Source organism: Eleutherodactylus coqui, unplaced genomic scaffold (assembly GCF_035609145.1).
Source record: "Eleutherodactylus coqui strain aEleCoq1 unplaced genomic scaffold, aEleCoq1.hap1 HAP1_SCAFFOLD_737, whole genome shotgun sequence".
Taxonomy (NCBI): Eukaryota; Metazoa; Chordata; class Amphibia; order Anura; family Eleutherodactylidae; genus Eleutherodactylus; species Eleutherodactylus coqui.
In genome coordinates this window covers 21196-35516 of record NW_027102410.1, presented here as the reverse complement: position 1 = coordinate 35516, position 14321 = coordinate 21196, and the positions used below count along the sequence as shown (strand labels likewise).

Sequence of the window (14321 nt, the reverse complement as noted above, 5' to 3'; positions counted from 1 at the left end):
TGTCCGTATTTTGGGCATTTTTTCACATCTGACACAAGGATAAAAATATGCTAGTGTGTCAGAGGCCTAACTTTGTATAGCACTTCTGATGTGCTGACAAGAATGTCAAGGCAGATGCCCTCAGAGCCTCAGCATATCACCGGCCCTGTTGGCTCTTCTCTGTGATACCTCTTCAACTAAGGGACATTCCTCCTGGCAAGATCTTTGTTTCAGAGACCAAGCGTAGACTAATACTGGTCTGGAGACCCAACTCTACAGTGCCAGAACATCCTAGAGTTCGTAAGATCTAATCTCTCTTCCTTACTGATGGCCAACCTTGTCAAAAGACGTCCATGAATTTGTCTCCGTCTTTGAGATCTCTGCCAGGAACAAGTCCTCTTGCTAGAGACCAGCCAACCTCTGCTATGGCTGCCTGTTCCAGAGTCTTCCCATTATCTGGGTAGTTGTAGACCAAGGGCCCTTTTACACGGGAACGAGCATCGCTCAGTGAATGGAGGTGGAGCAGGCCAAGGATCGTTTCGTCCGCCTCCATTCACTACAAATAGGCAGTCATTCATAAGTAAGTGGCCGTCTGTTTACACGGCCCATCCGCTGTTGTTTTCTGCATGCATAAACTGAAAGACCAATGAGACGCAAACTAATTCTTGTTGGTTGTTCAGTCAGGCAGCATTTACACGGAACGATATCATTCAAATTCCCATTGGATGCAGAATCTGAACGGTTAATTGGTCCATGTAGGAGGGATGTCGCACTTTTTCTTGCCTGGTCTTCCTTGAGCTGCCCATCTTGCCTGTCAAACATATCGTCCACATGTGTGTTTTACAGTTACACGTTGTATCCAACAGAGGAGTACAAGTTGTGGAGAGCCTTGTGTGGTCTTCAGGAAGTCAAGCTGGGCTTTGCTTTGGCCTACCATTCCCAATGCACATGTGGAGCAAGCTAACTAGACTGTGGAGTGCTACCTGCATCATTTTGCCTTTTCGCCATGGGCAGAGTCTTCCTGTAGTAACCAGACCAGTGGTCAGCAACCTCATATTCCTCTTGCTGGTGCCTCCAAAGCAGAACATCAGCGATTCTTCTGATCCAGCAGGACTTCCCTGTCCCAGGCAGCTACTCCAATGAAATGGAATGCAGATAAAAGCGGAGACCTCCTTCTTGTTCCTCTCCTGATGACTAGTTGTCCTTTAGAATCCTCTTCATGAAGATGCCTTCCTGTTTGCTCCCATTTTCCTTGGGTTGTGGTGTCCCACAGGTTATGTCTTTTTTTGTGGCGTATCACAATTTCTTTCCCCATGTCCCCTTTTGATGCCAATGATTCTTAATTACTTCTCAAGTTTTTCTATCTTGTTTCCTGCTTCCACTGCGGCTGGAGATGAATTTTTGAAGTCAAGGATACTCTGGATGCTAAGAGTGAGGGAAGGGTTATACTATCTGGTGGATTGGAAAGGCTTTGGTCATGAAGATTGGTCGTGGGAGCCATTGGAGAATATAATACTCTGACTCTTCTCAAGAAATTTTAGCTGGACTCAGGACTTAAAAAGAGGTGTAATAGTAGAGTGTCCTGGCCTCCCCTCTGCTGGGGTGGTGTGAGCCACTATGCTGGTGTTTTGGTTCTTCAGTGCTTTTGTGTCTGTCTGGCACTGGTGGTGGGGGGCGGCCGGGGGGTCTGGGGCTGTTGGAGCTTATTTCCCCCTCACCTTGGGCTCTGTGCTCTTCAATTGTTCTAGCAGTCTCCTGGCAGTAAAGGAGAGCATGGCTGGGTGCAGTGGTTCCTCAGAATTTCTTCTGGGTTTTCTTTGCTTATTTGATGAGTGTGTTCTCTTGGATTGTTGTATCTTTATTTCCAGGTATCCGGGTTAGAGAGCCCCCCAGGCTCCGGCGTGAGTACGTCCTTATCAGGACGTTACACTCACTATTTATGTAGGAACGTTCCTATTTTAGAGTCCCATTGGGATAGCACCCGTTTATCTTATTTTCTCTTGCCCATTAACTGTTTGCTTTCCAGGATCTGTGGTGTTAACAGTTCCTGTTTTTAGAAATACAGTTACCACTTGCTGGCAGGGCACATGACACCCTATCCATCTGGCTGTTTCCTCTGCATGTTTGGCCCCCCTCTTAAAGGGCCAGCCTATGCATCCAGCTTTCCTGGCCCCTACCTGTCCAGACACCTGCAGGGTTATTACAAGCACTTTCTCCCACTGGAGGATGCCTGAGCAATACGTTTTCTAGTGATTCTGTGAAGGTGTATCTGTATACTACTTGATTCTATGCCTTTTTTACCCAGCTTTTCCAAACTCTGCCTGTCCTGACCTTCTATAAACTAGTCTGAACGCCATCTGTCCTGATGCTCTGCCTGTTAGTCATATTGATTGAACTCGGAATGTTTTTCCGATTATCTTCTTGCCTGTCCCTTTTCGTACTACTCGGCTGCACTGAGACTAATTCTGCAGACACAACTTGGGACTTCCCTGCAGTGAAGACCAGATCCCTCTAAAGCCAGGGGAACACGTGGAGGAGCCCAAAAGCCAAGTCCGTCAATGACACAGTGACTCCACATCTGCCGTTACATGGGAATACTAGATGAAGGCGATTGTCACAGCGATCAGTTCTGCAGACTGCTATAGGCAAAGACTAGTTAAAGGGAGGCTAGTAAATGGCCACTCCGCCCTAATCAGGAAAGCTGAACACAGGGGTTTAGCTGGGAGTCCCCCGATCGGCGTGCCTCCGAGTGGAGGAGACCACCGTGATATTTAGCCGCCTGCACTTTCCTGCTCTGCACACTCATTTCAGTAGCCTGTACTTCTGTTCCTCTGTGAGTGGCCTGACGAACGAGCTAGTACGACGCCATACTGCATAGCCGAGGCTGAATAATGGCTAACGACGTTCCTCGCCTCGCCTGCCTATCTGGACAGCAGCAGTGTTCTGCACTGTTCTGTTGCTTCATAGTTAAATTGAGAGTCCCGGTATTAAAGGGATTCTGTCACCAGGTTCATAAAGCTCTGATGCCCGGAGGCGGGCTGTGCCAGCTTCTCTCCGCCTGTAGCATGTGGACTGACAGCTTTTGTGTATAGAGGAAAACTGTCCCTCTGCATGCTGCGGGTGGGGAGAGGTTGGCATGCTCCGCTCTGAGTCAAACTTTATGAACTTGGCACCAGAATACCTCTAAGTTGTATGGCAGTGATGCCCAATGTAACCATTTTGTCCTCCAGGGGACACACTGAACTTCAAACATACGTAAACTTATCTTTAGCCTTTATTTGGCACGGCACACTCCAAATAAAACACAACATCCTTATAATCCAATAAGGTGCCCGACCCAGGGTGCTCAGGCCCACACAGATGGCATTCCCACCTCAGGCTGGATCACAAAGTCCATATACAACCCACCTGGGTGTTGAGGTTACAGTGGTCACCCCTATCAACCTCCCGCCTTGCCTGGTCTGCACTAGACCCTGGGGCTAGCAGCCCTACCAGCTCCACTGAGCTGGCTCTCTCAGCCAACATCTCCCCTGACTGTAGCTGGAATGCACACTTTTATCCCACCTCCTGACCACACATGTGGGCGTTTTCACTTTTCTCCGGCACCAGAATGCCTGTCTGTTGCCCCCTACAGGCCCTTCTCTGTAGTGCACCTCTACACCGGTTGATACTGAAGGGCCCCATGTGCTGGCAGAGGATGGCCGATCACCAGACAAGCTTGTGCTGTTGTGATTTATGAGTCTTTTCCAGTATTTCTTTATGTATTAGAAGTCACTGAGTGTAGAGTGGAGTCCTGGACTGTAACATGTCATATGAAGCTTATTTAAAGCCTCAATCACACGGGCAGTTTTTGGTGACGATTTTAATTGTTTCTTTTGCCAAAGTTAAGAGTAATTCCAAGAGGAATAGAAAACATAAAGTGCAGATTTCTCTCTTTCTCCTTCCTGCTGGATCCATTTCTGGCTTTGGCTTAAAACTGCACCAAAAGCTACCTGTGTGTTTCCAACCGAATAGGAATGTAATACTTATGTCGACTTTCAGACCTAAAAATCAAAACATATAATTCATTTTTTTAAATCCTGACAGACAATCCCGGTGCGACGTCTGAGGGAAACCTCATGTTATCGGTACATTATAAGGTAGAAGATGAAGATATGGTGCAGCGCTCTTCAGGAGAAAACCTCATTACCATCAATGTACCTCCAGGACTTTACACTACAGATACATCATGTAATCCACCTAATCATGAGGAACCTTCTGACCAATCACAGATGGCTACCACAACTGTGGGGCAGAAAGTGGGAAAGAAGTTCCAATGTGGTGAATGTGGAAAACAGTTTGCAAACAGCTCAAATCTTTACACACACAGGAGAAGTCACACCGGGGAGAAGCCGTATTCATGTACGGAATGTGGGAAATGTTTCATTTATAAATCACATCTTGTTATACATGAGAGAAGCCACACAGGAGAGAAGCCGTATTCGTGTGCAGAATGTGGGAAATGTTTTACTACTAAAGCCAAAGTTAAGGATCATGAGAGAATTCACACAGGAGAGAAACCATTTACATGTTTTAAATGTGGGAAAGGTTTTATAAAAAAATCAGTTCTTGTTATACATGACAGAAGTCACACAGGAGAGAAGCCGTATTCATGTTCATATTGTCAGAAGTCTTTTATTAAAAAATCTCATCTTGTAAGACATGAAAAAATTCACACAGGAGAGAAGCCGTATTCATGTTCAGAATGTGGGAAATGTTTTATAAATAAGTCAGAACTTGTTACACATGACAGAAGTCACACAGGAGAGAAACCGTATTCATGTTCAGAATGTGGGAAATGTTTTGCAAGTAAATCAGATCTTCTTAAACATGAGAGAATTCACACAGGAGAGAGAACATTTATATGTTTAGAATGTGGAAATTGTTTTATAAAGAAATCTGATCTTGTTATACATGAGAAAAGTCACACAGGAGAGAAGCCGTATTCATGTGCAGAATGAGGGAAATGTTTTATAAATAAGTCAGAACTTGTTAGACATGAGAGAAGCCACACAGTAGAGAAGCCGTATTCATGTGCAGAATGTGGGAAAAGTGTTATTGCTAAAGCTAAATTTATGGATCATCAAAGAATTCACACAACTGAATATTTTGATTTTCTATATATGGCAAATGATTTACAAAGAAATCAAATTTTGAAACTTATAAGAAAATTCACGCAGAGAAGAAACCAGATTGTTTGTTTGAAAGGTGTGAAATACTAAAAATAATGTTAGCCCATCAGCTATTCGCAGTCATTAAACAGCCAATAAACGTCTTTTTGAGTGGAATTACGCTGGATCTTCCAAACATCCAAATTACGTTTATCTTAACTGTCACCAGGCTTCATGGAGAAAAAGTGTTGTGGCCCCATGATGGTTCGGTGGTCAGAACTGCTGTCATCCAGTGCTGTTGTTCAGGGTTCAGGCTATATATTCTCTGTGTTTGTGTGAGTTTCTACCCACATGGCTGTAGCATACTAATAGGGGAATTTAGATTGTGACCCCTAATGAGGTCAGGGACCCGTTGTAGGTAAGGACAATCTCTGTGGAATATGTTTGCACTATATAAGGGCGCCCACCCACTAGCATTTATTTTCCCTGCGAAATTCGCAGCATTTTTTTCTCTGCAGGGGTCTATGGGACTTGTAATGGTAATATCGCGATTTCGCGGTAAATTGCGATTTTGCGCGATCGCGATTTTAACATTACAAGTCCCATAGACCCCTGCAGAGAAAAAAATGCTGCGAATTTCACAGGGTAAAAAAACGCTAGTGGGTGGGCGCCCTTAATGAGCAAAATAAATACAAGGAAGAAAAGAAGAGCCTGTTTTATTCCAAAGTAGGGAGGCTGATCTGACAAAGTATCTCATACCCTACTTATTGATGAAATGACCAAATCTGGGATTGACAAGGCAACTGTTAGGTGGATTCACAACTGGCTGAGTGATCGTACTAAAAGAGTGGCCATAAATGGCTGCACATCCAAGTGGAAGAACGTATCAAGTGGGGGCCACAAGGCTCTGTCCTGGGCCCAGTGTTGGTCAGCATGGTTATAAATGATCTGGAGGAGGGAATTGATGGGAAGCTGATCAAATGTGCCGACGACAGAAAGCTAGGAGGGATAGCTAACACTAGGGAAGAGAGAGGGAGGATTCAGAAAGAGCTAGAAAAGCTTGCTCAGTGGGCGGCGACTAACAGAATGGTCTAGAAGCTCTTGGAACTCACCAACAAGATGACGGAGCTGCTGACAGGAGAGGTGACTGCGGGGAATGTGGGGGGACATTCTAGCGGGGGGCTCTGGCTGATGACTGGATATTGTGTTGTCAGGTTCCTATAAGGTGTCAGGATGTGGCCGTCTATTTCTCCATGGAGGAGTGGGAGTATGTAGAGGGCCGGCGGGATGTGTACGGGGCCGCCATGCTGGAGGCGGGGTCACCAGGTAAGAGGAGTGGGAGGATGTAGAGGGCCGGTGGGATGTGTACGGGGCCGCCATGATGGATGCGGGGTCACCAGGTAAGAGGAGTGGGAGTATGTAGAGGGATGTGTACGCGGCCGCCATGCTGGAGGCGGGGTCACCAGGTAAGAGGAGTGGGAGGATGTAGAGGGCCGGTGGGATGTGTACGCGGCCGCCATGCTGGAGGCGGGGTCACCAGGTAAGAGGAGTGGGAGGATGTAGAGGGCCGGTGGGATGTGTACGCGGCCGCCATGATGGATGCGGGGTCACCAGGTAAGAGGAGTGGGAGTATGTAGAGGGATGTGTATGCGGCCGCCATGCTGGAGGCGGGGTCACCAGGTAAGAGGAGTGGGAGGATGTAGAGGGATGTGTACGTGGCCGCCATGCTGGAGGCGGGGTCACCAGGTAAGAGGAGTGGGAGTATGTAGAGGGATGTGTACGGGGCCGCCATGCTGGAGGCGGGGTCACCAGGTAAGAGGAGTGGGAGGATGTAGAGGGATGTGTACGCGGCCGTCATGCTAGAGGCGGGGTCACCAGGTAAGAGGAGTGGGAGTATGTAGAGGGCCGGCGGGATGTGTACGCGGCCACCATGCTGGAGGCGGGGTCACCAGGTAAGAGGAGTGGGAGTATGTAGAGGGCCGGCGGGATGTGTACGCGGCCGCCATGCTGGAGGCGGGGTCACCAGGTAAGAGGAGTGGGAGGATGTAGAGGGCCGGAGGGATGTGTACGCGGCCGCCATGCTGGAGGCGGGGTCACCAGGTAAGAGGAGTGGGAGGATGTAGAGGGCCGGTGGGATGTGTACGCGGCCGCCATGATGGATGCGGGGTCACCAGGTAAGAGGAGTGGGAGTATGTAGAGGGATGTGTACGTGGCCGCCATGCTGGAGGCGGGGTCACCAGGTAAGAGGAGTGGGAGTATGTAGAGGGATGTGTACGGGGCCGCCATGCTGGAGGCGGGGTCACCAGGTAAGAGGAGTGGGAGGATGTAGAGGGATGTGTACGCGGCCGTCATGCTAGAGGCGGGGTCACCAGGTAAGAGGAGTGGGAGTATGTAGAGGGCCGGCGGGATGTGTACGCGGCCACCATGCTGGAGGCGGGGTCACCAGGTAAGAGGAGTGGGAGTATGTAGAGGGCCGGCGGGATGTGTACGCGGCCGCCATGCTGGAGGCGGGGTCACCAGGTAAGAGGAGTGGGAGTATGTAGAGGGCCGGTGGGATGTGTACGCGGCCGCCATGCTGGAGGCGGGGTCACCAGGTAAGAGGAGTGGGAGTATGTAGAGGGATGTGTACGGGGCCGCCATGCTGGAGGCGGGGTCACCAGGTAAGAGGAGTGGGAGTATGTAGAGGGCCGGCGGGATGTGTACGGGGCCGCCATGCTGGAGGCGGGATGACCAGGTAAGAGGAGTGGGAGTATGTAGAGGGATGTGTACGCGGCCGCCATGCTGGAGGCGGGGTCACCAGGTAAGAGGAGTGGGAGTATGTAGAGGGATGTGTACGCGGCCGCCATGCTGGAGGCGGGGTCACCAGGTAAGAGGAGTGGGGGGATGTAGAGGGATGTGTACGGGGCTGCCATGCTGGAGGCGGGGTCACCAGGTAAGAGGAGTGGGGGGATGTAGAGGGATGTGTACGGGGCCACCATGATGGAGGCGGGATGACCAGGTAAGAGGAGTGGGAGGATGTAGAGGGATGTGTACGCGGCCGCCATGCTAGAGGGGCTCCCGCCCACGGGGTCACCAAGTAGGTAGATTATAATTAGCTTGTTGACATTTTGCTGTGCTGGGTTGCATCAGCAGCACACAATGGCTTAATAGCTGCAATATAATCAGAGAATATTACGCCAGCGGGTCAGCACTACACGGAGCTGCCATACTTGTCCTGTGTATGAGTATATATGAGGGGTACGTTGGCCTCCAGGAAATGAAAATTTTAGTTACCACATTTGAAGGCTTCCTGGTGGTCCTCTGGCAGCACAATGGGTTTACCCAGCAGGACTGCAGAGGGAGGGGTGTTGGCGTCTGGTCTGTAATGTTTCATGAATGTAGATGGTGCAGACATAACTGACTTCTACCCATGATGCCGTGCGGCTGAGTATGGAGGGGGCTTCCTTTATTTTTGCCGCCTCTCTCCCCTTCTTTGTTTCCCTGTATTGCATCCTGAGGGTTTGAGAGACTTTAGAGGGAGTTCAGGACTCCGGACTGCTGGGAGGAAGGTTTCTGGATTCATGTTGGTTGTGGACGGAAGTGTTAGCATAAAGCGGGCAGTCTGACGGGTCTCCTAAGTGACTCCGCCTGGTGCCTCCCTGGCTGTCGGTCATCGGCTCCAACTACCGCTGGAGACAAGTCCCATTGAGGAGCTGGATCACCAATTAGGCATCTACAACTCCTCCATACTATGACTACACACACGGGCGTTAGGCTGCTCCCTCGGATTGGACCATACACAGACATCCGCCTTTGTGATAAACACCGCGCATTGTCATGTGACGACCATGTTCGAGAATCAGACAAGAATGGGATGTGCTGCGGTCTTCTCTTTATCTGAGTCCACAGACGCCATGCATGAACTACTGGAGGGAATGGATGCCACGTCCATCAATATTCTGAAACAATCTTCCACGCGGAGGTTACCAAAGGAGGGACTCCAACACTGTGAGCCCAGTGGAGCCTTTAGTCCCGTGAAGGGACTCTTAAGGTGTTATACACCAGGTACTGGAGAAAATGTACAATGATATAGAGCACGCGGGACCTGCTATGTGGCAGAATTCCCACACCTGCTGGTAGACTTTAACTGTTGAAGGTCTTTGTTACGATTGTGTGGGCAAACTAAGCACAGGACCCACACGTCGTGACCAACAGACGGATACGCACGAGTTTCACACATGGGTATCAGGCAACTGCCCCTGTGCTACAGAGAGGATGACATGTCCCTACCTGAGCGGGGACATCACCCCAATAAAAGGGCAGCCCGGTGGTCTTCAGATCTGAGCCCTTGCTGCTCCTAGGAACCCTGCACCAGAACAGGACACATACAGATGCAACAATGACACGGACAGAATAACAGGACACACAGAGCCAGAAAATATAGCCTACAGCAGCCAAAATACGACCACTAGTAACAGGTGATAAGCTATATATAAATACCAGGTATTGGTTGACATTTTGATCAAAACATGGAAGCTAGCAGGCCACTTCATGGCTCCTGGATATACCACTAGTCCCTACACTAACCAGGAGTCAAGGGGCACTGGACACAGGTCACACAGCAAGCTGCACCAGGACAGGAACAGAACACAGGTCACACAGCAAGCTGAAACAGGACAGGAACAGAACACAGGTCACATAGCAAGCTGCAACAGGACAGGAACAGAACACAGATCAAACAGCAAGCTACAACAGGACAGAACAGAACACAGATCACCCAGCAAGCTGCAACAGGACAGAACAGAACACAGATCACACAGCAAGCTGCAACAGGACAGAACAGAACACAGATCACACAGCAAGACTAAAGTGTCCTCATACCAGGGGATAGACAGTCAGCCCCCCAGCTGACATAGGGAACTGTGTGAGGGATCCACCAACTGATACACAGAAGAGACATAAGACGTTTGGAGGCCACACCTGTCAGGAGAAAGGAAAAGGGAAGCTGCATATGCTGCAGACTAGGACTACAGGTGTCCAAACCGTCTTTAGGGAAGCAGAGAGACACAACAGACCTACATGCAAACACAGATCTGAGTGAGAACAAGACATCCAAACAGTGCAAGACCAGCCTCAACTACTAAGAGATGCTGGTTCTTATGTACTACAGACTAAAGGGGATTGGCTGCTGGAGAATACCACACCCTGTCAGCTCAATTAACCCTCACCTGAGAGATGTGCTGCTAGGAACCTTAGTACTACAGATCCCAGCAGCACACCCTGACAGTACCTCCCATTTTTAAAAGAGGGGCTTCCGGACCCTTTAAGCATGACAACAAAAATTATGCAACTTCTCCAAAAGACTCCCACACAGTACAGGACTTATCCATACGGGCCTAGTACTACCACAATATGTCACCACCAGGATAGGTATAGCACAGGACTTATCCATACAGGCCTAAAGCAAACACACCAGGGAAGGAGGGAGCAAACGTAACACCTAATGTGCACGTAGCCAGAGGGGAAAACATGGCAGCCCTCCCTGCTGACAGAACGTGCACAGGACTTATTCATATGGGCCTAGTGCGGACACCAGCCGGTCAGCAGGAGAAGGGAAAAAGCTCAGGCACATACCATACAGGGTCTACAGCAAATTACGTCCGCAGGACGGACACCGGGACTAAAATACAGACTGCATAATGCAAGACGGGTAACAGACAGGCCTGAAACTCAGACACCGACAGGAAAACAGAAAAAACTAAGCCCTAACATCCGCCTACCAACGGACAAAGGGGACAGGATACAGATCAGGCATCCGCCCACCAACGGACAAAGAGGACAGGATACAGATCAGGCATCCGCCCACCAACGGACAAAGGGGACAGGATACAGATCAGGCATCCGCCCACCAACGGACAAAGGGGACAGGATACAGATCAGGCATCCGCCCACCAACGGACAAAGGGGACAGGATACAGATCAGGCATCCGCCCACCAACGGGCGGGTAGAAATACAGGAACAGGAATCAGGCGTCCACAACCAATGGACGGGTGGATCAGACAGAATACAGGCATGAACCAGGACTCACAACATAGCGAACAACATATACATACTAACATAGCAGGATAATATAACCACATAATAATGCATGCCAACAGAGCGTACCAACATACTAACATAACAAGAACATAATAACATACTAACATCCCAACAGAGTAAGGCATACGAACATACAACATAGATAACATAAAAACATAACATAATGCCCCCCCCTTCAGTTACAAAAGGAGGGGCATTATGTTATGATCGTGTGGGCAAACTAAGCACGGGGCCCACACGATCGTGACCGAGAGAGACGGATACACACAGGATTCAGGCAACTGGCCCTGAACTACAGGAAAGATGACATGGCCGTACCTGAGCGAGGACATCGCCCCGATAAAGGGCTGCCCGGCGGTCGTCGGATCTGGGCCCCAGCTACTCCTAGGAACCATACACCAGAACAGGACACATACAGAGGCAACAATGACACGGACAGAACAACAGGACACACAGAGCCAGAAAACACAACATACAGCAGCCAAAATGCAACCACTAGTAACAGGTGATAAGCTATATATAAATACCAGGTATTAGTTTACATTTTGATCAAAACGTGGAAGCTAGCGGGCCACTTCACGGCTCCTGGATATACCAGTAGTCCCTACACTAACCAGGACTCCAGCAAGCTGCAACAGGACAGGAACAGAATACAGGTCACATAGTAAGATGCAGCAGGACAGGAACAGAACACAGGTCACACAGCAAGCTGCAACAGGACAGGAACAGAACACAGGTCACACAGCAAGATGCAGCAGGACAGGAACAGAACACAGGTCACATAGTAAGCTGCAACAGGACAGGAACAGAACACAGGTCACACAGCAAGATGCAACAGGACAGGAACAGAACACAGGTCACACAGTAAGATGCAACAGAACAGGAACAGAACAGAGATCACACAGCAAGATGCAACAGGACAGGAACAGAACACAGGTCACATAGCAAGCTGCAACAGGACAGAACAGAACACAGGTCACATAGCAAGCTGCAACAGGACAGGACCAGAACACAGGTCACACAGCAAGCTGCAGCAGGACAGGACCAAAACACAGGTCACACTGCAAGCTGCAACAGGACAGGAACAGAACACAGGTCACACAGCAAGATGCAGCAGGACAGGAACAGAACACAGGTCACATAGTAAGCTGCAACAGGACAGGAACAGAACACAGGTCACACAGCAAGATGCAACAGGACAGGAACAGAACACAGGTCACACAGTAAGATGCAACAGAACAGGAACAGAACAGAGATCACACAGCAAGATGCAACAGGACAGGAACAGAACACAGGTCACATAGCAAGCTGCAACAGGACAGAACAGAACACAGGTCACATAGCAAGCTGCAACAGGACAGGACCAGAACACAGGTCACACAGCAAGCTGCAGCAGGACAGGACCAAAACACAGGTCACACTGCAAGCTGCAACAGGACAGGAACAGAACACAGGTCACACTGCAAGCTGCAACAGGACAGGAACAGAACACAGGTCACACAGCAAGATGCAACAGAACAGAGGTCACACAGCAAGCTGCAGCAGGACAGGAACAGAACACAGGTCACACAGCAAGCTGCAGCAGGACAGGAACAGAACACAGGTCACACAGCAAGATGCAACAGAACAGAGGTCACACAGCAAGCTGCAGCAGGACAGGAACAGAACACAGGTCACGCAGCAAGCTGCAGCAGGACAGGAACAGAACACAGGTCACACAGCAAACTGCAACAGGACAGGAACAGAACACAGGTCACACAGCAAACTGCAACAGGACAGAACAGAACACAGGTCACATAGTAAGATGCAGCAGGATAGGAACAGAACACAGGTCACACAGCAAGCTGCAACAGGACAGGAACAGAACACAGGTCACACTGCAAGCTGCAACAGGACAGGAACAGAACACAGGTCACACTGCAAGCTGCAACAGGACAGGAACAGAACACAGGTCACACTGCAAGCTGCAACAGGACAGGAACAGAACACAGGTCACACAGCAAGCTGCAACAGGACAGGAACAGAACACAGGTCACACTGCAAGCTGCAACAGGACAGGAACAGAACACAGGTCACACAGCAAGATGCAGCAGGACAGGAACAGAACACAGGTCACACAGCAAGCTGCAACAGGACAGGAACAGAACACAGGTCACACAGCAAGCTGCAACAGGACAGGAACAGAACACAGGTCACACAGCAAGCTGCAACAGGACAGGAACAGAACACAGGTCACACTGCAAGCTGCAACAGGACAGGAACAGAACACAGGTCACACAGCAAGCTGCAACAGGACAGGAACAGAACACAGGTCACACTGCAAGCTGCAACAGGACAGGAACAGAACACAGGTCACACAGCAAGATGCAACAGGACAGGAACAGAACACAGGTCACACAGCAAGATGCAGCAGGACAGGAACAGAACACAGGTCACACAGCAAGATGCAGCAGGACAGGAACAGAACACAGGTCACACAGCAAGATGCAGCAGGACAGGAACAGAACACAGGTCACATAGCAAGCTGCAACAGAACAGGAACAGAACAGAGGTCACACAGCAAGATGCAGCAGGACAGGAACAGAACACAAGTCACACAGCAAGCTGCAACAGGACAGGAACAGAACACAGGTCACACAGCAAGCTGCAACAGGACAGGAACAGAACACAGGTCACACAGCAAGCTGCAACAGGACAGGAACAGAACACAGGTCACACAGCAAGCTGCAACAGGACAGGAACAGAACACAGGTCACACAGCAAGCTGCAACAGGACAGGAACAGAACACAGGTCACACAGCAAGCTGCAACAGGACAGGAACAGAACACAGGTCACACAGCAAGCTGCAACATGACAGGAACAGAACACAGGTCACACAGCAAGCTGCAACAGGACAGGAACAGAACACAGGTCACACAGCAAGCTGCAACAGGACAGGAACAGAACACAGGTCACACAGCAAGCTGCAACAGGACAGGAACAGAACACAGGTCACACAGCAAGCTGCAACAGGACAGGAACAGAACACAGGTCACACAGCAAGCTGCAACAGGACAGGAACAGAACACAGGTCACACAGCAAGCTGCAACAGGACAGGAACAGAACACAGGT

The 14321-nt window shown here is 49.7% G+C and overlaps 1 protein-coding gene across 1 annotated transcript; it reads left to right on the top strand.

Moving 5' to 3' along the window:
- The first annotated feature begins 4133 nt into the window (after positions 1-4133).
- On the top strand, positions 4134-4979 carry LOC136602833 (zinc finger protein 300-like). Its single transcript, XM_066588907.1, has one exon. The coding sequence runs from the start codon at positions 4134-4136 to the stop codon at positions 4977-4979; it is 846 nt and encodes a 281-aa protein (XP_066445004.1).
- The last annotated feature ends 9342 nt before the right edge of the window (positions 4980-14321 follow it).